Below are 27,382 nucleotides of genomic sequence, written 5' to 3' on the forward strand. Positions count from 1 at the left end.
CTAGCCTTGAGCACAAGGCTCAGAGACAGTACCCAGGCCTGAGTTGAAGCTCCACAGCCAGCAAAAAAGAAAAAAAGAGGGGATGGTGGAAGAGGAACTGGGAGCTCATTTTGCACTGATGTTTACACCAATCAGGTGTGCAAGCATCTAGACCATTCTCTGAACTTGTTCAAGGGACTGCACATCTTGCCACACGTACTTTTCTAATATGTGAGTTATATCTTCCTCAATTCAATGATGAAGGCCTTCTTTAGAAGTCAGTGTAGTAAAGTGGTAAAAATAAGCTCTTTAGGATCAGACATATGTTGGTTTGAGCACTATCATCTTATTGTGTGGTCTAAGGCAACTTATTTTGCTGTGCCAGGGATCAAACTGAGGGCTATGTGCATCCAATGAAAACCTTCTACCACTGAGCTACACCTGGCCCTAGGCGACCTTTCAAAATTTTAGCAGGTTTTAATGGTTACATGAAAATAATGCCATCAATTTTTCAAAGTTGTTGTAAGGAGTAAATAACTGTCCCTAATGGTAAATTTCCTGGCAGGATCTGATACATCATGGGTGATTAATCAATGTGGATAGGTACAGAATCATTGTTAATCGTTACTTCTGGCCTTCAAAGCTAGCAAAGATAGCAAGTTGTCTTAAGATTAAGTTTTTATTTGAGAGATCTATACTGTAAAGTTTCAGTAGCTTGAGCTCAATATTTTAACTTTATTTTAGGTTATTTTTATTTCTTATATATTTTGCTCTAGATATTATTAAGTGGTTACTTTTGTGAACTCATGGCCTGGGCACTGTCCCTGACCTTTCTTTTTATTTTTTTGCCCAATGCTAGCATTCTACTACATGAGCCACAGCTCCACGTATAGATTTATGGTGATTAATGGAAGATTAGAGTCTCATGGACTTCTCTGCCTGAGCTGGCTATGAACCATGATCCTCAGATCTAAGCCTCCTGAGTAGCTAGGATTACAGGTGTGTTATCAGTGTATGAAGTTATTTTTAAACTTCAGAGTCAACCTAGGGAGATATGGGAATATTAAGTATGATTGAAGTGGGATTGTAAATAAATGGGAAAGAAAGGACTTGTCAGCAAATTGTATTGGGACAATTGGCCATCAATTTTGTAAACAGTAGCATACAATTCCTTTATCAGGCTCTATGCAAAAATAGATTATAGATATAAGATAAAGATGTAAATTGGAGAAAACATTTTAATACTTTTAGAGACAAATATTGAAGACTATTTTTATGCCTTTAGTGTAGTAAAAGATTTCTTAAACGAGATATAAAAGTGAACTCATAGGGTGAAGCTGAAAAATGCTGGCTACATCAATGTGTTTTGGTGAAAATGTAGAAACAAAATAACTTAGGCCCCTTGGCAAGAGTACAAGTTAGCACAATTTGGAAGAGTAGTTAGACAATAGCTGAAAAAAATGATTTTCTGTGTAACTTATGACATAACAATGCTAGTATGGCTATAGACTCAGATAAGCTTTTTCAAGCACACAGGAGATATGTAGACAGAGAAATGGAAACTTTATCATCCATCACCATGAGAATGAGTAAACAACATATAGTATTTTCATACAATAGGAAACCCAGCAGTATTTGAAATTATTGACTATGTCTGTACTTACCAATATAAATGATACTGTGTGAAAAGTGTAAATTGAAGGAACATAAGGACAAGACACTATTTACTATGAGTTAACACAGATATGAGTCAGGTTTCTGATTTGGGGACAAGATGGTTCATTTTCTGGAACTACAAGTAAACACCCTGGGGGGAAAACTTAATAGACACTCACAAAAGTGATTGAAAACTTGAAAGGAGAATGTGTATTGGCTAAGAATACCACTAGGTGAGGAAGTACATAGGAATGAGGTCTCTGGGTTTTCTTTCTCATATGTCCCAGATTGGGAAATGAAAAGGTCTGCAACCTGGAATAACCTAGAGCTTAGATGAAAATACAGCAAAGTAAAACACCAGGATAGTGGCTACTTGAAAGAGGTGGGATGGGGGAAAGGAGTAGATGAAGTGGGTAAAAATGTAGACAAGAATCCAATGCATATCCTCCAAAATTAATAAGAGTGAGGGAAGGGTGGATTGAGGGGGATGAGTGAGAATGTTGAAATGGGTGACACTGATCAAGATATATTGCTTTCATAAGCTTCTTTGGTAAATGACAACTCCTTTGTACAACGGACCTAAAGATAATAATAAAAAGAAAATACAAGGGGGAAATCCTAAAATCACAAGCCAAATGCCAGTGGCTCAGGTCTGTAATTGTAGCTACTCAGAAGGCTGAGGTCTGAGGATCATGGTTCAAGGCTAGCTTGGGCAGGAATGTTGTGAGCAAGCTGTGGCTTGCTCAAATGGTAGTGATAGCCTTGAGCAAAAGGCTCAGGGACAGTGCCTAGGCCCTAGTGCTTAAGCCTTGAGTTTAAGCTCCAAGACATACGTGCACATGTATGCACATGTGTGCACATGTGCGTGTATACACACATGTGAGCACACAGGTGCGCCTACACAAAGGGTTGAAAAAAGAGAAGTTTAATACAGATTTAATTGGGAAAACTATAAACCTGTGGCAAGAGCATCTAATCATCTCAACATAAGCAAAGCAGTGGAACTAGGAAGGCTAACCCATACCCTGCTACATGCTAGGGGGTTGAAGGCAGGCTCCTCCACTTGACCGGCCCTGTGACATTGGTCAGATAATTCCTAATTCCCTATCCAGATCCAGGAGCTCCTCACTTTCCACTCAGCAGTAGGTAATCTACACTAAGCCTCTGCCAGACCTCTTTTCAATGCCAAAAGCCAACCTAGGCCTGATGTCTCCCGGTCCTTCAATGAAAGACAGAAGGTAAGCTACCTTCAGTGACTCCTAATCATGTATCTAGTTGCAAAATATCAAGTAGAATTCTCTCTCTCTCTCTCTCTCTCTTTGGCAGCAGAAGGCAGCCTAACTCAGAAACCTATTTTTCCTTTGTATAGGCATCAGCAGAGAGGAAGTGTAATGTCCATCTGCTCTTGGGTATCTGTAGAACAGTCAAAGAAAAAATCCTACTTGAATCCTTGTAAGTTGGAGACCAATTATATGTATTTATAACTTCCAGGATATGATAACATAATTTATACTAAAAACTAGGAAAAATCAAAACATGAATGAAATGTGAAAAGTATCATACTACGTGAACTAAGCCAGTTTCAGGAAGACAAAGGACTCATGTTTTCTCTCATATGAAGATCTTAGACCCAAATGACAACCTCTCATGTAAACACATAGAGACATATGCATATATACAGAATTTAGTTGATTGAAGTATAATGAAATTTCCATGGGGCAAATATTTCCAACGATTAAGACTGTTCAACAAAATGATTATCAGGAAGCTGAAACACGTTTGAATGGAGTAGGGGGCTAATGAGGATGAATGGATGAAAAAGGGAACAAGAGATATACAGTCAGAATATTCAATGTAAAATGTGATAAAGGAAAATGGGACATGTGAAATGAGTATAGAATAGTGAAGGGACAGGATGTGAAAGAATGATGGAAGAGGTGACTTCAATCAAGGAACACTGGAAACATAAATTGACATGATAAATTGGAACCCTATTGTATAACCATTTGAAGTTTGGAAAATAAAAAAAATGTGAACGAGAAAAGAAAATCAACTGGTACCATTCTGAGATGAATCAGATTGTGGGAACTATAACCCTAAAACTGCTTCAATGATTAATTGCAAATTCCCTCAAAACAAATGAAAAAATAGTAAGCAAAGAAATATGTCATAAAATAGTGAAATGGCAATCATATACACATAGATACACAAGCACACAGGAAATTAAAAACTTGCCAAATGAGCTAAAATATAGAGTGGGGATGACTGCAGACAGGGACAATGAACTTGAGGATAGATTAATAGAGTTTACATAAAATCTAAACAACACAGAAAAGACTATTGAGACTAGAACAGGATTCGTTCTGCTGATTATTTCTGCTTCATGTCTTCGTCCATTTTGTTACTATAGAAGAATATCCAAAATTAGATAACCTCTAACAGAAATTTAATAGAAACAAATAGAGAAATTTGTCTCATGGTTCTAAAGGCTGGGGAGTCCAATATAGAAATACCGGCACCCGGTGAGGTTTCTTGTACTGAATCATCCCAGGAAACAATGCAGAAGGCAAATGAGCATGTGAGATAAACAGTCTGGATTCTCCACACTGATAATTAGCCCACTCCCCAAGTACCTGATCTACCACCCCAATAATGGGCCTTAATCCATTCTTGAGGGTAGTGCCTTCCTGATCTAATCATTTCTTACTACCATCACAATGGTCATTGAGTTGCAACATGAGTTTTTGTAGGAAATACTCAAACTATATTCCCTTATAAATCCCAGAATTGAAACTAAAGAAGCCAGCAAACCAGAAACATTAATAGGAACAGCTGAAGGGAGAAAGACAAGTCCTAAAAATCTGCTCTCTTGAGATAAATAACCAGGAAAGGAGCAACCTAGCATGAGAGAAAACATTGAGACAAAAACCTCTCAACTGTAGCCTAATAATTCAGAAAAAAACCAAAACATTGTTCCCCAACTCTGTCCGTACCAACAAATTCCAAGAAAGGTACTTAGAATGCTACTGTGATTAGGCTAAATCAAGAACCTCCAGTCCCCTGCTGATGTGAAATCAGGGCAGCCCAATTAGAGAGCTAGTACTTCCATTCCTTGTGCTATATGACTAGAATCTGGGCAGGTTACTGCTAGCTTGTTACAAATATCTTTATGTCCTATCTCTACCCATCAGTGAAAATGAGGCCCTCTCAGGTGTCAAAGAAGGCCATGTGTGTACTTCTACTGCTTCCTGAAAGTAATGCGCTGACAGCTCTCTCTTCTCTTACTGAAATAGTGTTGCATAAAGCAAAAGATTCTAAGGAGGATAAAGAACCTATAAACAAAATATAAAATTTTGAGTTTGTTTTTTCTTTTTTTGCTGGTCCTGGGGTTGAATTCAGGACCTGGGCACTGTCCCTGAGCCTCTTTGTGCTCAAGGCTAGCATTCTACCACTTGAACCACAGTGCGACTTCTGAGTTTTTCTGAGTAGTTTATTGGAGAAATAAGTCTCACAGACTTTTCTTCCCAGGCTAGCTTCTAACTGAGATCCTTAGATCTCATTCTCTTGATTACCTATATTTATAGGCATGAGCCACCAGTGCCTGGCTGAATGTTGAGTTCTAATTAAAAAATTCACACACCATACTACTAAGAACCAAGTATTTACCTATTTATTTATCTTAAGTATTTGTACAAAGGAGTTGCTACTTAACAAAGCAGTTTATGAGTACAATGTATCTTGGTCAATATCACCCTTTTCAGCATCCTCACCAAGTATATTTTTGTAAGATGGTGTTCATCCTTTGTAACTCAGGTTGGCTAGGAATTTACTCTGTAGCCCGAGCGAGTCTCAAACTAGAAATTTTCCTGCCTCAGCCTCCTGATTAGAGGTGTGTGTTACCATGTCCAGCTAACAAAGAATATTCTAAATTGCATGATTTTCCTAACGACTAACCTATATTCCAAGCAGTAAATGAAGTCATACTTTTTATACTATTTCTGGCTGTGGTGGCACACACTGGGAATCCAAGAGGCTGAGGGAGGAGGGAGCTGTGCTCCTGGACAGAACTAACACTTTTTTTTTTTCAAAATTTTAATATCAAACTGATGTACAGAGAGGTTACAGTTTCATACATTAGGCGTTGGATTCATTTCTTGTACTGTTTGTTACCATGTCCCTCATACCTCCCTCCCTCCTCCTCCTTTCCCCCCCCCCCCGAGGTGTTCAGTTCACTTACACCAAACAGTTTTGCAAGTATTGCTTTTGTAGCTGTTTGTCTTTTTTTACCCTGTGTCTCTCAATTTTGGTATTCCCTTTCAATTTCCTACTTCTAATACCAGTATACACGGTTTCCAATATACTCAGATAAGATTACAGAGATAGTGTAGGTACAACCACAGGAAGGTGATACAAGAACATCATCAATAATAGAAGCTACAGATACAGATGGGATGTTGAAAGTAGTTACAACTGTGATATAACAATCGTTTCCATAACATGGAGTTCATTTCACTTAGTATCATCTTATGTGCAGAACTAACACTTCTGAGGGTATTACTGCCCTGAGCACAGAGTACCTTTCCTTTATATTCTTACCAGTATCTGTTGGTATGTGTTTCCTTGAAGAATGCCATTTTGACTGAGGTGAAAACCCAATGTAGTTTTCATCAGTAGTTCAATGTAGTTTTCAGCATTTTTGTGATTGCTAAAGATGTTGAAAAGATTTTCATGAATTTAATAGTTATTCACACTTCTTCGTATAAAAAGAGTTCAGCTCATATGCCCATTCATTGATTGGATTGTTATTTTGGTGTTTACGTTTTTGGGTTCTGTTTATATTCTGAATATTAATTCCCTGTTGGATAAACCTTTGGAAAGATTTTATCCCATCTGAAGAAAGAGCTTAGAACCCCCCCTCCCCATTTTTGCTGAGGAAAAGTTTTGAATGCATATAATGCCACTTGTCCATTCTTACTCTTATTTTATGTACTATTTGTGGATTTTACTACTTCTTCCTGACTAGGACTGGTCAAAAAGTTCTCCATATCAGTAGTTTTTCTGGTAGTTTCAAGTCTTAGGTTAAGCTTTTTAAAAAAAATTTATATTGAGTTTACTTTTGTACAGGGTGAGAGATGGTGTTTAGTCTTCTATAGGGGATATCCATTGTCTCTAGCACAATTTTTTTGTATGTTGATACAGTTTTTGGGGCTGCACACTTAATAGGCTTTACCACTTGAGCCATGCCATTTTTTCAGACAGGCTCTTATATTTTCTTGGGCCCAGCCTGGGACCACAATCCTTTACGGGCCTCCCTTGTATCTGAAATTGCAGTTACATGTCACTGTGCACCGCTTATTGATACAGATAAGGTCTCACTAGCTTTTTGTTTTCCCCCTGGGGTACTGTCAAACTACAATCCTGTTGATCTTCACTTCCAAAGTATCTGGGATTACTGGCATGAGCCATATCACTCAGCTGTAGGTAGATTTTGTATTGGCTATTTTTTCTGAAAGTATATACCAGATCTAAGAGCCTGCTAGTGATTTCTCCATAAAGGATCATATCTTCTGTAAATGGAATCATTTGACTTCTCCCTTTCCTATGTGTATCTTTTGTTTCTTCCTTTTGGTTTTTTTCTCTGGTTAAGGAAACAACTCTATTGAAAAAGAGTGAAGAGAGTAGACATAATTTTCCTGGTCCCAGTCTTATTGGAAATGCTTTCAGTTATTTCCTATTCAGAATATTATATCCTAATCTTTCATTCATGGCTTTTATTATGTTGAAGCATGATCTTTCTATTACTAGTTGCTTAAGGTGTTTTTCAAAAAAAAAAATCATGAGTGGGTGTTGAGTTTTACCCCCCAAAGGCTTTTTCTGCATCTATTGAGATGATTATATGATTCCCCCCCCCCCACCTTGCTCATTTTATATGCCATATTACTTTTATCAATTTGCCCATGTTGAACCATCCTATAATTCTTGGCATGAAGCCAACATGATCATGTCATATGATCTTTATAATGTGTTGTTAAATTTTGTTATTAAGTATTAAACTGAAGGGTTTTTATATCTATGTTCATCCAGTAAATTAGCCTACATTTTTCCTTTTTTAGTATGTCTTTATATAGTTTTGTGTCAAGGTAACATTAACCTCATAGAATGAGCTTTGGAGTGTTGTCTCCTTTTGTATTTTATAGAAACAATTTGAATAACATTGGTATTAGTTCTTTGGAGTTCTGGCAGAATTCTGAATCTATCCATCAAGTCTTTTTTTGTTCTTGCTGGAAGTTTTTTTCTTCTTTAATTACTGTTTCAAACTCAGTGCTTATTACTGATCTGTTATTTGTATCTTCTTGGGTTTTTTTTTTTTTTTGGTAAGTGAAAAGTGTCCAGAAATTTACCTATTTCATCCAGATTATCCAATGCTGGCATGTATGCTTATAGGTTCTGGTATTTTTTTGTCAGTCCTGGGGCTTGGACTCAGGGCCTGAGCACTGTCCCTGGCTTCATTTTGCTCAAGGCTAGCACTCTACCTCTTGAGCCACAGTGACACTCCAAGCTTTTTCTGTTTATGAGGTGCTGAGGAATCAAATGCAGGGCTTCATGCATGCTAGGCAAGCACTCTATTGCCAAGCCACATTCCCAGCCCAATGTTCTGGCAGTTTGGATTTTCAGTTTCATTTGCTTCTTTGCATTTTTCTCTTCTTAATTTCTGTGACAACCCACTAGTTGTTCAAAAGTATAGAGTACAGATAGATGTCAGTGGCTCACCTCTGTAGTCCTAGCTACTCCAGAGGCTCAGATCTGGAGGGTTGTGTTTCAAAGCCAGGCTGGACAGAAAAGTCAGTAAGACTCTATTTTCAAAAATATCCAGTGAAAAAGCAGGGCTAGAGGCATGGATCAAGTGGTAGAAGACCAGTTAAGCAAGCAGGTCAAGTGAACACAAGGCCCTCAGTATAAACCGAGTACTGCCAGAAGTGAATTGTTCAGTTGTCTATTTCTATATGTTGTGTAGTTTCTCTCGCTTTTAATTTCCATTTTGTAAGATAAAGTACAAGAATTTATTTCATTTTTCTGGCATTTGTTAAGATTTTCTTTATGTCCTAAAATACACTGTATTTTGGAGAAAGTTTCTTGGGCTGTCAGAAAGAATGTGTGTATTCTGAGAGTCTTGAGTAGAATATCATATAGATGCCTATTTGGTCCATATGTGACATCTATTTAATCCACATTGTCATTTAATTGTGAAATTTCTTTGTTCATTTTTCTTTTGGTCTGGATGATCTTTCATTGGTGACAATAGGGTATGGAAGTCACTTAGTATTAATCTACAGAACTATCTGAACTTTTATGTATGGTCATGTTTGTTTTATGAACTTGAGTATGCTGACAAGTGGTGTAAATATATTTACAAATGTTATATTCTCTTGATGGATTGTTCCTTTGATTCCTACAAAGTGACCTTCTTTGTCTCTTCTAAATGTTTTGCTTTGAACTGTTTTGTCAAATATGAGTATAGTTACTTCTGCTTGCTTTCAGGCTCTATTTGTTTGTGATATCTTTTCCCATCCTTTGACTTGAAGCCTGAATTTGTCATTGCCAGTAACATGCATTCCTTGTAGTCAACAAATGGACAAGTCTTGTTCTTTTAATACAACTTACCAGCCTGCTGCTTTCTTTTTGTACTGGAGATGGAACTAAGGGCCTTGAACTTTCTAGGCAAATATTCTACCACTTGAGCCATGTCCTACTTCTTTTGCATTTAGTTTTGAAATAGGATCTATGGTTTTGCTGAGGTCAGTGATCCTCTTAGCTCCACCTTCTAAGTACCTAGGGGTATTGCCACACCTGACGTAGTGTCTAAAGAGGGTCTCAATTTTTCCCAGACTGGACTTGAGCCATGACTGTCCCATGTCTGTGTCCTGAGTGTTTTGAGATTTCAGGTGTAATACCTTGCCCAACTTCCGTTTGTGTCTTTTAGTTTGAGAAATGAGATCATGGAAATTCAGAATTATCAAGAGTATATACAGAATTTGTGTCATTTAATTGGTTTTTCTAATGTTTGGTCCTTTTCTAATACTCACTGCTTACCTATTCTTCTAGTGAGGTTTATTCTTTCCCATATTCTCCTATTTGTATTTATCTTCTCTTTAAAAAATTATTTCTTTATTGTCGAAGTAACTTATAAAGGGCTTACAGTTTCATAAGTAAGAAAGGCAGTGCATACATTTCTTATCCAACTTGGTACCTCCTCCCTCATTTTTCCACCACCTTCCCCCCTCCTCACTTCCCTCTCCACCCATGAGTTGTACAGTTGTATAGCATATAGTTTTGTAAGTATTGCATTGGTTTGTCTTTTATCCTTTGTCTCTCTATTTTGATATTCCCATTCCCCTACCTAATTATTTATCTTCTTTTAAGAATCTTCTTCAGTGCTGGCTTAGTGGCATGAATTCCTTCAGTGTATAAATATCATAAAAAGCTTTTCTTTCTCATTCAATTATGAATGGTAGTTCTACTTGCTACAAGAATCTTCACTGGAAGTTATTATCTTTCTGGACTTAAAGCATATTATGCAATGACTTCATCACTTTTATAATTTCTATTGAGAAATTCACTGTTATTTTGTTGGTTTATGTGACTTGGTGCATTGTTTTTTTTTTTTTTTGCCAGTCCTAGGGCATGAACTCAGGGCCTGAGCACTGTCCCTGGCTTCTTTTTGCTCAAGGCTAGCACTCTGCCACTTGAGCCGCAGCGCCACTTCTGGCCACTTTCTATATATGTGGTGCTGAGGAATAGAACACAGGGCTTCATGTATACAAGGCGAGCACTTTATCACTAGGCCATATTCCCAGCCCTGTGCATCTTTTTTGTTTTATTTCTTTGCCAGTCCTGGAGCTTGGACTTAGTGCCTAAGCACTGTCCCTGGCTTCCTTTTTGCTCAAAGCTAGCGCTCTACCACTTGAGTCACAGCATCAATTCCAGCCTTTTCTGTTTATCTGGTGCTGAGGAATCAAACCCAGGGCTTCATGCATGCAAAGCGAGTACTCTACCTCTAATCCATATTCCCAGCCCCGGTGCATCTCTTTTGTAGGATTCAATATTCTTTATTTGTCCTGTATATATGCACCATCCGTAGTTATTGTTCTCAAGGGAAGCAAGCATCAAAGCCTAGGTGTATCTCTCAAATGCACCAGAGAATAGGGGAAGCAAACACAGCACCAAGTTCTAAACCAGGGGAGAGCAGAGGGAACTTGCACATCTTGTCTTAGGACTTTCATAATCTACCCAGTAGTCAACCAGCCTATGGAAGGGAGGAGGCAGAGGAAATGGAATGATCTGTGAAACTTGGGAACAAAGTTCTAAGTCCTTCTCAGTAGCAAACCACATGCAACATGAAGGTGGCTTCTAGGGGCTGAACTGTCTGATTATAGTCTTGGGCTAGGAGTTCTGTTTCAGCAGTGACCCTCAGATAATAGGCTTCGCTCCTTGCCACCGAGGTTGTGGTCACAGAATACCATTCCTTTCACTATCCAAGTCCCCTGCTACTTCAATTTCTTAGTAAGTCTCAGGTAGAACATCCTCCTCTGCACAACTATCTGTGTGGCCATCTTCCATCCAGATACTTGGCAGAGTGTCTCCAGCATCCCTGAGCAACCATTATTCCCTGATTTTTTTGATCCCCAGAGTAGTTCAATCTCTAATAAGTCTTCTTTCTAAATGAAAACTGGCTATAGTTTTCCAAGGACTGAGGAGTGACAATGGATTTCTTCTCCTATTCTAGTAGCCTGCTATGTAAGAGGAGTAACACACACACACACACACACACACACACACACGATTTATAGCTTGTTAGACCTAATGGACTTGCTCTGTGGCTAGCACTTCCAGTCTGTTGTCCCCAGGTTTCCTTGGCTTACCCTTTCCTTCTGATGACCCTGGGTTGGAGGTATGGTCTGTGTCTTTCTTTACTCTGCATAGTCTTTTTTTTCCCTCCCCATTTGTTAGCTTGACTCTCACCTCTTTCATGATTTGCAATATTGTGCCACTAATCCTTTCTTCAGAATACAGTTTCTTCTTTGTTACTCTCACTCTTGTCATTCACAGACTTACACAAAAGAAGCTTTTACTTTACCATCGTACCTCCTTCATTTACACCTTTTGCCATTTGCTTCCTTTTTCCTTATACATATCTAAATTTCTCTTTCTTTTACTTTTGGTCCAGCTGGGACTTTAACTCAGGACCTGGGCCCTATCCTTTAAGCTTTTTCACTCATTGCTGGCATTCTACCACCTGAGCCCCATCTCCATATCTGTTTATTTTTTTGGGGGGTGATAATTGGAAGTGAGAGACTTTTGGATTCATCTGCCCAGAATGGTTTTGATTTTTTTGTTGTTGTTGCCAGTCCTGGGGTGTGGACTCAGGGCTTGAGCACTGTTGCTGGCTTCTTTTTGCTCAAGGCTAGCACTCTACCTCTTGAGCCACAGTGCCACTGCTGGCTTTTTTCTATATATGTGGTGCTGAGGAATCGAACCCAGGACTTCATGTATACGAGGCGAGCACTTTACCACTAGGCCATATTCCCAGCCCCCCCCCCAAGAATGGCTTTGAACAAAGAGCTTCAGTTCTCAGTCTTTTGAGTAGCTAGGATGACATGTATGAAACAACAGAAACCAGCTGTAGATCTGAATTGCTGAACATACCCAAGTGGGTCCAGAAAACCAACTTTCCCTGTCCCTGTCTACCCTGCCCAACCATAGTAACCTCTTTGCATATGTTTGCTAGTTACAAATACTATTAAAACTCCTTTATTCCCTTTAGATTTCTGAAGAATTTCTCTTGATATAGACAGCAGCTGACAGTTATTTTCTTTTTATTTTGGAGTAATTACTTATTTATTGTCAAAGTGATGTACAGAGGGGTTAAAGTTTCATACATAAGGCAGTGGGTACATTTCCTGTACAATTTGTTACCTCCTCCCTCATTTACTCCCTCCCACCTCTTTTCCCTCTCCCCCTCCATGAGTTGTTCAGTTGGTTTACACCAAATGGTTTTGTAAGTATTGCTTTTGGAGTCATTTGTGTTTTTATCCTTTGTCTCTCGATTTTGATATTCCCTTTCCCTTCCCTGGTTCTAATACCAGTATATTTACCTCTTGAAATATGTGCCATTTCCTTCTAGCCTTTATTTTTTAGATAAGAATTATGTTCATAGTCCAACTGGTGTTCCCATTAAAGCAATGTATCAGTTTTTTCAGCTCTGGATGATTTAAACAAAATTTAAAGTCCTTAGAAGCTTAATTATTATGTGTCTTTCCATGGATTTATTATATTTGGGTCTCAGCTTCTTCAGTCTGTAGGTATGCATAGTTTGTGTAAGTTTGGAGATTTTTTCAGACATTGTTTCTTTTAAAAATAATGAACAAGGACTAGCTAGGATCATGGGTCAAGAGGTTAAGAGCCGTCCTAACAAGTGTAAAGCTCATGAATTTAAACTCTAGTAATTGTTATAAAATATACATAAAATGTATAATCTTAAACATTTTTTGCCAGTCCTGGGGCTTGAATTCAGGGCCTGGGCACTCACTGTCCCTGAGCTTCTTTTGCTCAAGGCTAGTGCTCTACCACTCCCCGCCTTTTTGGTTTATGTGGTACTGAGGAATCAAACCCAGGGCTTCATGTGTTCTATGCAATCACTCTACCACTAAGCCACCTTTCTAGCCCTTAACCATTTTTGTATGCAGCTTAACAGTGTCAAATTTAAGGGTATGCATAAAATTGGAGCATGTCCTGTCTTCTAAGGTCTTTTTATTTTATAAAACTGAAACTCTACATATTGTAAATCTTCCAGCTCTCTTCCATCTCAATCTCTGGCAATCATCATTCTAGTTTACTCCTTTTCTCTACTTTCCTTCTTTCTGAATTCGAGTACTAAAGGAACCTCATAAGTAGAATGATATGGTCTTCCTCTTTTTGTCCCATCTTACTTCACTTTGCACAATGCCCTGAAAGTTTACCCAGGTTGATGCATGCAGTAGAATTTCTTTGCTTTTTAAGCTTACCCCTTACTTTTTCTTTTATTTTTGTTTAAAATTTATTTTTCTTTCAAGTCCTTATTGAATACTTTTTCAAGGTTCTCCTTCTGGACACTGATGATATGAATATTGGATCTGTTATTATTGTCCCTCAGCTTCCTGAGGCTCTGTTCCTTATTTTAGGTCTATTTTTTTCTGCTGTTCAAACTGAATACATTCCATTGATATGCTCTTTTCTTTTCCTTTTTATGTCTGATACAGTAACTTGAACTTGGTATCTGCCACTTTCGCTCATTGCCTAGCACTCAACCAACTGAGCCATGCTCCCAACCCTTCCATTGAGCTGTTCTTAAGATGGATAATACTTTCTTCTGTTACCTCTTTACTCAATGACTGAGACCATCTAGTAAAGCTTTCTAATTTCTGTTTTGTAACTTCAATCTTATTTTTAAAATTTCTCCTTTGTTGCTTAGACTTTATCTTTATTTGTTTCAAGAAAATAATAGCTGCTTATTAGATCATTTTTATTATGGATAATTTAAAATTTTTTAGCAGATAAAATCTGCTATATATCAGTATTGGTGTCTAGTGATTGTTTTCTGATTCATTGTTGTAAAAATTATAATTTTAAATCTTTGCACGTTATATTACGTGAGTCAGGACCATACTTAATCTCCTCTGTAAACCAGGCAGTCTTGGTGTGAGGTACAGTGTGAGGGTCAGGTATGTTTAACTTTTGGCTGTACTTACATGACCATGGCAACAGTGGGACAGTCACTCATTGTTCCTCCTTATTATAAGTAGGTAGAACAGAAATTCAGCTACCAACTGACCTTGCTGATAGGAATAAAAGCAGGGCAACAACCTATAAAGTTTCTATTTTCTATAATCAGTGAATGGAGGTGTAAATTTAGCTCCCTGCTAGGCCTTGGTGAAAGCAGGGTATAGGAGAGAGAGAAGCAGAACTCTAACTAGTGCTACCTTTTACCACTCTAATAAGCTTCATTGATGCTGACTGCTGGAGGCTCAGTTCCCCACCGGGCCTTGCTGACATCAGGACAGTGGGGAATAGAAATGCTGACTATCCCTGCTTCATTCTGCCTCTCAGTCCTTTTTGCTACCAAGTAGGTATAAAAGGTCAGCTTCCCACTGGGTGTTTCTGTCAATAGGAGTGGGTAAAAGTAAGCTGTTTACTAGTTTGAATATACCTCCATGATTAGTCTTTTAGATGTAAGGTAGGGGCAGAAGCTTAGTAGCAAGTAACCTTGCCTTTACAGAATCATGAACTCTCTCCTTGCTGCATGATGGGTATGGTGGCTTAGTTCACCTTTGTGGACCAAGCTCACACTGCTCTGGCAGGAGAATAGGCAAGCCATCTGCTTCAGCCTGTTGGAGAAGGAAGATCAGCTGCTGGCTCAGTCTTGCCAACACTACTGTAGAAGTGGAATAGAAACAAGCTGTTTTTGTTGGGGAAAGACTGGAGTAAAATTTCTGGCTAGGCCCTACTGCAACTATAGAGCACTGAGGATGGGGCACACATGTACACCCCCCCACACTTCATTGGTAGTGTTTGGCTAAAATATAGAAAGTGTTATCAGAAAGTTTGCTGTTATAGGCAATCCTTCTTTTTGATCTGGGGAACAGGAATTTTCTTAGCTTTATTTTCCTGTGTGTGTTGGCAGTTATGGATTGGAGGCTTTTACACTGCCCTCTCTGGGAACCCACCATGTATTGTTGCTCAAAGTTGAAGCGTCTGCATTCGTCCACAATATTTCAATCTTGCTTTTGTGTTATATCCAGAGTATTTTTGTTGTAAACGATGCCCTAAAAGAGATAGGACTCTCCATCTTCATGGAAATGGAAAGGGCCTCTGTTTTATTCTTTGAGAATAAAAGGAGAACACACAACATCCTCAAAAATAGATTTCCTTGCAATATCTAAGAAGATTTCTGACACTAGTGAACATTTAAGGAATATATCACAGTGAAACAGCATCAAAGCAAATTCACAGCAATGGAGATTTACAAGGTTTTTGGAAAGGTGGACAAGATATCTTTTCCATTTTTACTCGAAATTTGTAGACTGTGAAACAGCTCAAATATGGTAAGACCCAACTTTCTATAACTTGCTCCTTTTTGGGTTTTTATAGTTCTTTGTGTTTCTCAGGTGAAATATGTAAGCATCAGGAAACTTTGGACCCTTATGCCTAAAATACGTTTTATTTTCATAATCTCTGTGAAGTAAAAGTATGGTGGGAGTAAGGTCCTCTATAGGTTTGTAAGAGTAGCTGTTCTGAGTCTCTAAATTGACAGCAGCAACAGTTCCTCCACAATAACAGTGCACATTAAACTCTGAACACTTGTAATTACTATCTATCTATCTATCTATCTATCTATCTATCTATCTATCTATCTATCTATCTATCTACCTACCTACCTACCTACCTACCTAATCTATCTTTTGCAGAGCATGGAATCCCAGGTCTCATGCTTGCTAAGCAAACACTTCAATACTGCACTAGTGATATTTTTTTCCTGGTCCTGAGGCTGGAACTAAAGGCCTAGGCATTGTCCCTGAATCTCTTTGTGCTCAAACCTAATGCTCTACCACTTGAGCCAGTGCCATTTCCTACCTTTTCTGAGTAGTTTATTGGAGATAAGAGTCTCATGAACTTTCCTGCCTGGGCTGGCTTTGAACCATGATTCTCAGACCTCAGCGTCTTGAGTAGCTAGGAGAACAGGCATGATCCACCAGAGTAATTTGTGCTAATGAGTTTGATTTGTTAGGATTCTTTCTCTTTTTTTTTTTTTGCCAGTCCTGAGGCTTGAACTCAAGGCCTGAGCACTGTCCCTGGCTTCTTTTTGCGCAAGGTTAGCACTCTACCACTTGAGCCTAGAGCCACTTTTGGCTTTTTCTGTATATGTGGTGCTGAGGAATCGAACCCAGGGCTTCATGCATGCTAGGCAAGCACTTTACCACTAGGCCATATTCCCAGCCCCAAGATTCTTGATATATTCTGTAATATTGCAAATGATTTCAAGAGAAACTCTTGTCTCTTCCTAACCCTTGTCTTAGGGTTTGTCCTTACCTCCTTCTTTCCCCCTTCATACAATACACTACTGCATTATGAGGACCAGTTTAATTAAAACATTGGAAATTAAAAGGAATGAAAGAAAACATGATCATGGTAAGCTGTTTGACAAGATAGTTAAAATAGCCTTAGAGTAAAAAAAGGACCTTGGCTCAGTCTCTGCATCTGTCTCTAATGAATTATGTAGCTATTTGCAAATTACATTATCTTTCTGAGCCACAGTTTGCTCATTTATAAACAAGAAAAACAATACTGATTTCATAGAATTGTTTCAAGAAGTTAGTGACATAAAGCACATAAAGGGCACAAAGTTTGTACTCAAGAGGTCTGAAGAAGCTTCCAGTGAATGTGACTGATCTCTAACAATTATGTCTGTATTCATTCAATGTTTCTCCCACTTTACCACATAATGGCATTTCCTGCTTCTCTCAGTTTTTCAATTCACTTGTATTTGTATATGTTAAAGCCTATGAGAAAAAACACCATCATGCATTAGAACAACAAAAAAAGGAATGATGATATGGTCATCACATCTTGATATTAATAATTACATTTTATCTGTAACTTCCATAATAGGAGCTCAAGATGCTCAAATCAAGAAAAAGAAAACATTATTTTTGGTAACAGGGTTTTGCTACATGCCTTAGGCTGGCCTTAAACTCCCAATCTTGCCTTGGCCTCCTAATGCTAGAATTATAGGCATGTGCCACCATGCCCAGATTCAAATAAACTATTGAAAATATAATGTGTAATAAACACTTCCTGCTTATTTACCTTCTATTCTATAGTACAGGCTTGTTTCTATAGGACAAGACTTTTCTGGTATAGCAATATGAAAACTGTGCCTACATTCTGAGTACTATATGGCATTACCAATAATTTTCAAGTCCTCTCTCTTTCTCACCAACTTAAGCAGATGGACAGCACTGAGACTGTACTTTGGAGGTGACCCTGTGGCTGGTAGTTCTACTAAAACTCTAAACTTTCAGCAAAAAATTCACCTTAACTTCTTTTCATCAAGAGACAGTAAAGTAAGCTAAAGCCCTATGATCCCAGTAGAATGGTTATAAATGAAAAGTCTTCCAGCCAAGTAGCTCTGAAGAAAGCACAGCCTGCCTGAGATATGGGCAACAGAAGGTCAATCTGAATACGTTAAGGTTGAGATCAGGTCTGGAAGCATCAAAAAATGAAATGAACACCTGCTTTGAGGGGCAAAATAGGACAAGGAAGTTTACCATTGTCTTATCTTTGCTCACCTCTGCTTAAATAATTTAACATCTCTGAGGTTATTACATGTATTTATATATAAACTGAGAGTAACCTCTGCTTGTGGTGCACAGATGAGGCCAGGATTAGCATGCCTGCCATAAAGCCTGGAAAACAGCACAAATGTAAGAAATAATTGTTATTTGGGAAACTGTGTGTTTTTTATTACAGCCCTTTGCTTATTTAGTAATGGATAAATGAATTAGATATGTCAAGTAATTTTATGAAATAATTTTAGCTCTGTTTAAAATCAATATAATTTCCTGGCTGAAAAACACTTGGAGGTCATCTAAGATTTTTTTAATTTAAATGTATAACTGTTTTGTTCTGGTATAAATTTAATCCTTTGTAATAATCAGTTCTGTATTTTTTTCTGAAATACTCAGTAACCAAGCTGTTCAGAAAAAGCACTGGTTGCTAGGGCCTAACAGCTAACATCATAGTGAAGTGTTATAGAATGACTACTATGATCGGTCTCTGGAGGCAAAATTTAATCAATTATTGTTTGGAAGTGGTGGGCATCAAATCCATGGTATAGAGCTAGGCTAGCAATCTACAACTGAGCTATATCCATGCTATAAACCCAGTCACTTATTAAAGAAACCATATGTAGGTTGGCTAGATGTAAAAGGACAGATAGACGTATATGACTAAAAGCTTGTTCTATTTCTGACAACTGCAAGACAGAAAGGAATGGTCCTTGCAGAAGTGTGAAATATCCATTATTTGTCTCCCAGTGTTGATCCTCTAGTTCTGCAGGGAGTTAAATAAGAGAGAAACTAAGATGATAAAGCTAGACTGATTCTCAGAGAAGGTATGGAACTCTGAAGTCATCCCAAAATCATAGAGCCACTTGAGATATACTAAACATCAAGTTGCATGGAGAATGACATACTCTGAAACTTCCTAAGTTATAGTAGAAACCGAAAAATAAAGAATATGAATGACAAAAGAAAAAGATAAATTTAAAAAGTGCATGAAAAGATGCTTGACATCAGTAGCCAAGAGAGAAATGTAAATCAAAACTACAATGGGGGTACTGGCGTATTTCAGTAATAGTGTGCTTGCCTAGCATTAAATAAGGCCCTGATTTCCATCTTCAGCACTGATAAATGAACAATCACTAACAACAACACAAAATAAAAGAACAAAACTAGAGTGAGATATCATTTCACATCTACTAGATGGATATAATAGATAAAGTGTTGGCAAGGATATAGAGAAATAAGAAGCTTTATTCACTACTCAGGGGGAATTGCAAAATTGTATAGCTGTTTTGGAAAACTACCTTAAAGTTCTCTGACAGGTTGAATGTAAAGATAAAATTCAACCCAGCAATTCTGCTCCCAGGTATACATTCAAGAAAGATGAAAGCATATTACCATTTAAAAACTCATATTGCAGAGTGCTGGTGGCTCATGCCTATACGTCTAGCTATTTAGGAAGTTGAGATCCAGATGATTGTTGCTGAAGGTCCTCCTGAGAAGTAATGTCTGCTAAACACCATCTCCAAGACAATCAGTAAAAGAGTAGATTGGAGGTGTGGCTCAAGTGGTAGAGCACCAACCCAAAAGGTAAACAAGCAATAGGTTCTCAGTTCAAACCCTAGTACCAACAAGAAACCAAAACTAACATAAGCAAAAAAATCCTCATATATAATAGCATATTCACAACAGCTCAAGATGGAAACAATCCAAGTGATGAATAGGTAAAATGTGGTATATCCATAAATATATTCTGCAATTATGGAAAATTAAATGACAATATATGCTGTAATATGGATGATCCTTGAGGACATGGGAAGTAAGCCAGACACAAATGAGGAAAAGGTAAATTATTCTCTAATTCTGATGCCTAGGATAGGAAAAGTCACAGAAAGTAGAGGAGAGAGACTGTGGGTAATGGGTGTGGAGTGTCACTTTGGTAAGTAGAATTTCTTTTGGTAAAGATGAAAAGATAAATAGCAAAGATAGTAGCACAACATTATGGATGCATTTATTTTATTTTTATATCTTTTAAATTATCTTTAAGTAGTTGTTCAGGGGTTTCAATACATCATGTCCATTTATAGAAGTATTCAGTGCCATTCAGTGTTATACATTAAGTTTAAATCACCAGATGCTGGTGGATCAAGGCCACAATGCTAGCTACTTAGGAGGCTGAGATATGAGGGTTGTGCTTCAAAGCCAGCTTGAGAAGGATAGTCTGTGAAACTCCCATCTCCAGAAAACTACTAAAAAAGCCAGAAGTAGAGCTATGGCTCAAGTGGTTGAGTTCTAGCTTTGAGAGGAAAAAAAAAGCTCAATGACAGCAATTAGGCTCTGAGTTGAAGCCCCAGGACATACACAAAAGTTTAAATTGTGTGTGTGTGTGTGTGTGTGTGTGTGTGTGTGTGTATGTGTGTGTAAAAGGAAATATATCTGAGGAAAATATATAGAGAATATGTATATTCTATTACAATAGAAATGAAGTGCTGACACATGCTATACCATCAAAAACATTATAATAAAAAGAAGCCAGTCACCACAGACCACAGTGTATAAGCAGCATGAAATATCCAGAATAGACAAAGTGATGAGCTAAAAAGTAGCCTAAGTGGTTGCCTACGTCTGGGGGTGGGGACAATGGGAGATTTAGGAGATGGTAGCAAAAGATTTCTTTTTGAGGTGATGGACTGGTTGTGATGATGGTTGTACAATTCTGAGACTTTATTATAGATAAGAATACTATATAGCCTCAAAAAAGGAAATCCTGTCACTAATGAGAGCAAGTAGGAGGCCAGATAACATTACACTTAGTAATATATCACAGAAACAGACAGAAAAATTCTTTACAGTAACACTTACATGTGGAATCTATACCAGGACTGTCCACATAAGCAGATAGAAGGTGGAAATCAGAGGCTGGAGGAGCAGAGGAGGGGAGGAGAAAGGGGAAAGAATCCAAAGATTCAGTGAGAGTCAAGGAGTATGCTTTAGTGAAGTATCAGGCTGAATAGGGACCACAGTTAATAATAATGTGTACTTTGAAATTGCTAAGTCTCATCATATACGAAAACGTCAGTAATTGAAGGCAATAGATACTGAAACTTTTTTTTTTGGCCAGTCCTAGAGCTTGAACACTGTCCCTGGCTTCTTTTTTTTTGCTCAAGGCTAGCACTCTACCACTTGAGCCACAGCGCCACTTCTGGCCATTTTCTATATATGCGGTGCTGAGGAATTGAGCCGAGGGCCTTGTGTATGCAAGGCGAGCACTCTACCGCTAGGCCATATTTCCAGCCCCTCACTGAAACTTTCTATAATGAATTTCTATGATGATCTGAAAATCACACTCTACCCCATAAATATACTCAATTATTAGTTTATTAAAGACTAAAAATGATTATAACAGTCCTGGATATAAAGAACCAACAAAGTATTATTTAGGTGCTTTGGAATTTTTCTGTTTATAACATATATAATGTTTTTATTTTTAGTTATGTCCATAAATGTTTTAATAAATGTTTGATTTTTTGGCAGTACTTGGATTTTGAAATCAGAGTCTTATGCTTGTTAGGGAAGTGCTTTACTACTTCAGTCACATCCCCAGACTTTTTGTTTTGTTTTGCTATAGTTAATTTTTAGGTAGAGGCATATGTTTTTTGCCCAAGCTCGCTCTCATAGCACAATCCTCCTACCTATTCCTCCTGTGTTACTAGCATTATGGGTATGCATCATCACACCTGACTGAAATTCTAGCTAAATTTTTGCCTGTCTTTGCATTCTGAGTAGCTATGATTCCAAGTGTGACCCACCATTCCAAGCCTATCTTTCACTCTTTGTTTCTTTCATTCATTCTCTTTTTCTCTTTCCCTCTCCTCTTTCTCTCTCTCCCTTCTTCCTCCCTTCCTTGTATTCCTTCCTTCTTTCCTTCCCCCTTTCTCTCATTTCTTTTCATTTTCCCCCCTTTTGCTTCCCTCCCTTTCTCCCGCTCTTTTCCCTGTTTGTAGTATTGGAGGATGAACTCAGAGCTTCAATCACTTTACCATTTAAGCCATAACCACAGCCCCTTAATTTTCAAGAAAGATAGTTAGCTAATTTTGTCTTAAACAAAATGCATCTGTGATAAGACTGACATACATTTATTTATTTATTCATTCATTCATTCATTGGCCAGTCCTGGGGCTTGGACTCTGGGCCTGAGCACTGTCCCTGGCTTCTTTTTGCTCAAGGCTAGCACTCTGCCACTTGAGCCACAGCGCCACTTCTGGCCGTTTTCTGTTTATGTGGTGCTGGGGAATCGAACCCAGGGCCTCATGTATATGAGGCAGGCACTCTTGCCACTAGGCCATATCCCCAGCCCCTGACATTTATTTTTTACTATACAGACAAAGGCCAAACACTCGTGGCTTCAACTTCAAACCACAGAGAAGCTAACAGGAAATGAATCTCTTTTTGAATGCTGAAGCTGTAAATATAATCACACCAGAAGAACCTCATACTCACATGGTGTTTTAATTTAGAAAGAAATCCCTGGTATATACTTCATCTTTTTTTTTCAGAAGTAGAAACAGAACTCGGGGCCTTGTGTACAGTATATAAGTGCACTCCCATCTGATATATTGTTAATTAGTGTATTTATTTATTGTGGCAGCACTGGGGTTCAAACTAAGGGCTGGGTGCTGTCTCTGAGGTGTTTTTTTTTTCCTACTCAAGGTTAGCACTCTGCCACCTGAGCCACAGCTCCACTTTTTCTATTGTTGGTTAATTGCAGATAAGAGTCTAATGGACTTTCTTGCCTGGGCTAACTTCAAACTGCAATCCTCAGATCTTTGCCTCCTGCATAGCTAGGATTATAGGTGTGTGCCACCGGGGCATCTGGCAGCCATCTGATATATTTTTAATATATTGCTCTTGTCAAGACCCTTGTGGTTATTAGGATGAATTTTAGTCTCCCTCATCTATTTAAAACACTAAGCAGGTCTGATCTACCTATGTCAAAACTACACAATGAAAAATGCTGAAGAGAATATAGAAAAGGAGGAATCCTTGTATGTGGTTGGTGAGAATGAATATTATACAGAGATTTTGGAAAACAATATAGAGGCTCTTTAAAAATTAAAAATAGAATTACTATTATGGCCTAGCAATTCTGAGTATGTAGGTTAAGGAATTGAATTCCAGAGGCCTTTCTACACAAATGCTCTGTGTAACCCACTAACATTCTTTTTGATCAAGAATATCATATACTACTACATAACAAGATGCATTTATATAGTAAATGCAAACTAAAATCATGTGTCATGTTGTCTATTTCTAGCTTCAATTGATCATTTTGTAATATCTGAATGCAATAGCATGTGCACTTACAGCTTTTATGAAAAACATGAATAGCATAAAAATCTAGGCAGGACTTTGGGAAATGGGTTCTGGATAGCAATTGTATTTACAAGTATTTTCTGACCATGTTTATTATATTACTTTGAAATTAGCCCCAGATTTGTTCTTTTACCTCAAGGAATTGCCAATTTAATAAGAGGGAGAGGCAAATATTTGGTGACAAACAGACAAACTCAAAATTTCAGATCAAATAGGGTTGGATTTGAAGAAAAATTACAATGGACCTGAAGGAAGACAGGATGGCCTTCAACAATGACTTAAAGAGAGTTTCATGCACCTGTGGCTAATGCCTGTAAACTTTGCAATTCTGGAGGTGGAGATTTGAGAATTGCAGTTCAAAGCCAGCAGAGTGTGACAAACCTGATAGATTATTATCTCCAATTAACCAGAAAAAAAGCTGGGGATGGAGGTGTGGCTCTAGTGATATAAAAAATGCTAAGGGCATGATGCTGGTAGCTCACACAAGTAATCCCAGCCAATCAGGAAGCTGAGATCTAAGGATTGCAGTTCAAAGCCAGCTTAGGCAGAAAAGTCTAGGAGATTCTTATCTCTAGTTAATTACTGGGAAACCAGAAGTGGTGCTGTGGCTCAAAGTGAGAGCAAAAATAGCTCAGGGACAGCACCCCAGGCCCTGAGTTCAAGCCCCCAGTTTTGGTATGACGAAAAAGAGAGTTTCAGAAAAGCTTTCTTTGGAATGTCTAGTTTAAGCCTACTACTTCTTTTTTTTTTCTTTATTGTCAAAGTGAAGTACAGAGGGGTTACAGTTTCATATGTAAAGCAAGTACATTACTTATCCAACTTGTTACTTCCTCCCCCATTTTCCCCTATCTCCCCCCTCCCCAGTCCCCGCCCCATGAGTTGTATAGTTAGTTTATACCAATTGGTTTTGTAAGTATCACTTTTTCAATAGTTTGTCTTTTTATCCTTTGTCTCTCATTTTTGGTATTCCCTTTCCCTTCCCTAGTTTCAATACACATCTATAATTTATCCGGGGTACTAAGAATAGTTACTAAGAACTATTTCTTTAAAGCAGGGAATAGAAAGAGAGTCTAATGGGAATAGCAGTAAGACAGTGTTTTGTATTTGTTTTCTTCTTGTAGTTCTCAATTGGTGCAGGGTGTAGAATCATATAGAATGAAGTTGAGTGAAAAAATCATTTCGGAAAGGAAAAGAAGGAAAAATATCAAAATGTCTGGTGTCTGTTCCAAGAAATGCATCCAAAAATCTTTCAATTTGTCAATCCATAATGTGCACAAAGAAAAATAGCTTCTGTAATTTCCATGGCAGTTAGCCTAAGTTTTGAAAAAAATAGCTATTTCTCTATTAATGATTTTTATATAGTGCCTTAAGCAAATTGGAAAGACAGTTTTCACAATCTAGCACATAATCCAAATCTTACCTTTGGGTTCTTTTTTCCCCCTTACAGCCACCTCCATTAAACTGCTTCCTAAGAACAGAAAGAAACCTATGACTTGAAGAGCAAGGGATGTATCTTGTTTTCTCCAAATCGTTACACTCCCACCAGAAGGCTGTTTGCTACCCACTAGGAGAAATGAGAAGGTATTTGGTTGGAGATCAATATACTGCAACAATGATTCTTAGTTCTGGTTTTACAGTATACCATTGGGGGTCTGAATTTCTCAGGGGATATTAGGAAATTCTTGCAACATTCATTTCCACTCACTTCAGCTTTTTGTATAACATGTGCCAAATGGCATTAGAGAAAGGGGAGAGGAGACTAAGCCAGGAAAAGAAATCCAAACTCCATTAAACAATACAATAATTGTACTCTGGATTCAAGAACCCCAGCTTTAGCTATCTGTTTGAACAAACATAGAGCCATTATTTCTGTAGTATAAGACAAAATGAAAAAGAATAGGGATAACTTTGACAATCAGATTCTTATACCTTAAAAATGCATATACTGAGGAAATTCACTTAATTATTAAATTGCCCATGCCAAAGAACAAAGATTGTGATGTTATTTCTCCTGTGATGTATCATAATTTCTCTAATGCTTAATTCTGTTTTAGAAGGAGCATTTATTACTTTTATATTTAATACATTTTCCAATTAAGGCTTTGGAAATCCTAAAAGAAAGTAAATTAGAAACATTAAGCCTGAAAAAGACAACCAAAATGTATCTTCAATTCTGAAGACAGAAAGAGAAGTGCTACTGAATTCTTTCACATCTTGAATATTCCTTATCTGAAATGGGTTTCACTGTTTATTCTTCAGGTTTCAAATATCTGTACAAATATAATGTGGCATTTAGATCCAACTCTAAATACAAAATTCATTTATGTTACATATATCCTTTATATTGGGAACCTGAATGCAATTTTAAACAATATTTTAAGAAATTTTATGCATAAAATAGTGTTTGAGCCCATTGGCTTATCAGATTTGTACCAGGATGTTGGTACTCAAAAAATTTCAGATTTTGAAGCATTTTGGAGTTTGGATTTTTGGATTAGGGATGCCCTCCCTGTACTACCATTGACCAATATAAGTCTAATGTAAACCATACATTTGCACCACACATGCAATTTGAAATTTTCTATTAGCTATATTAAAAAGAATTAGGTTGAATTAATTTTAATATTTTATTTTGTTTAATCAAATATATCTAAATTTTTTACTTTGAGCATATAAGATTTATATACATACAACGAAGTTTTTCTATTGCTTTCTTGAGATAGTGCATTTTTGAAATATGGTATGCATTTTTAAAATTATAGCATCTCTAGTAACACTAGCTCTTACATAGACCGCTTACATTTAGCTTTCCAAAATAATTCATTAAACACGTAGAAACCAATCACTCAAAAGAGAGTATTTAGTTTTCCTTTTCACTTATGGCTGGTCCATTCCACTTGAGGCACACCTCCACTTCTGGATTTTGCTGGTTAATTGTAGATAAGAGTTTATCTGCCTAGACTGTCTTCAAACCTCAGTTCTCAGATTTCAGCTTCCTGAATAGCTAGGATAATAGGCATGAGCTACTAGCACCAAGCTTACCTTTTTTTCAGTATTAAATTAGGAATATATTCATTATATTACCAAAATAACTTGTTTCTTAAATGTAGTTAATAAGTATACAGTGTAGTTTCTTTTTTCATTTAATTTTTGATAACTAATATGGGAGACTCTACATTCAGGCTCAAGCAACTTTCTTGCTCTCTTGTTCTGTTCCTTCCTTCCTTCTTTTCCTTCCTTCCTTCCTTCCTTCCTTCCTTCCTTCCTTCCTTCCTTCCTTCCTTCCTTCCTTCCTTCCTTCCTTCCTCCCTCCCTCCCTCCCTCCCTCCCTCCCTCCCTCCCTCCCTCCCTCCCTCCCTCCCTCCCTCCCTTCCTTCCTTCCTTCCTTCCTTCCTTCCTTCCTTCCTTCTTTTCTTTCTTTGTCCAAGGGCTTAAATTCAGGGTCTAGGTGCTGTCCCTGGACTTCTTTTGCTCAAGGCTAGGGCTCTACAATTTGAGCCATAGCTTCACTTCTGTCATTTTTTGTAGTTTATTGCAGAATCTCACAGACTTTCCTGTCTGAGCTTGATTCAAACTGTGATCCTCAGATCTCAACTTCCTGAGTAGCTATGATTATAGGCATGAATGAGCCTGTAATTTATAAGCTTATAATTGATAAATTATATCATTTTGTAACCTTAAAATTATATTTTTATCTACAATTGGTATATCTATTATACATATTTAGGTATATTCATCCATATTAAAAAGTGGTTCTATAATATGTTGCTTGTGTGATATTGTATATGTTATATATATATATATATATATATGCATAGTATAAATATACCAAAGTTTATCCCTGTATTATGCTGGTGATAGGCATTTAGGTTGCTTAGATGTTGTAACTGTCTAGTCTAAGTGCACACACAAAAGAATTTCTTTGGTGCTAGAAATCTAGAAATTTACTTGTTCCCAACTGAGAAGACTAAAGGGAGAAGGCAATGTAAGTAAACAAA

At 37.6% G+C, this 27,382-nt stretch overlaps 1 protein-coding gene across 1 annotated transcript in view; it reads right to left on the minus strand.

The window, feature by feature from the left end:
* Eda (ectodysplasin A) overlaps nt 1-27,382 on the minus strand; it is a 407,671-nt gene that overhangs the window by 46,597 nt on the left and 333,692 nt on the right. The window contains exon 3 of the mRNA XM_048335751.1: nt 24,805-24,852. Coding sequence (XP_048191708.1) covers nt 24,805-24,852 — 48 coding nt within the window. The remainder of the gene's footprint in view (nt 1-24,804; nt 24,853-27,382) is intronic.

The sequence above is a fragment of the Perognathus longimembris genome, chromosome 28 (genome assembly GCF_023159225.1).
Source record: "Perognathus longimembris pacificus isolate PPM17 chromosome 28, ASM2315922v1, whole genome shotgun sequence".
Classification (NCBI taxonomy): Eukaryota; Metazoa; Chordata; class Mammalia; order Rodentia; family Heteromyidae; genus Perognathus; species Perognathus longimembris.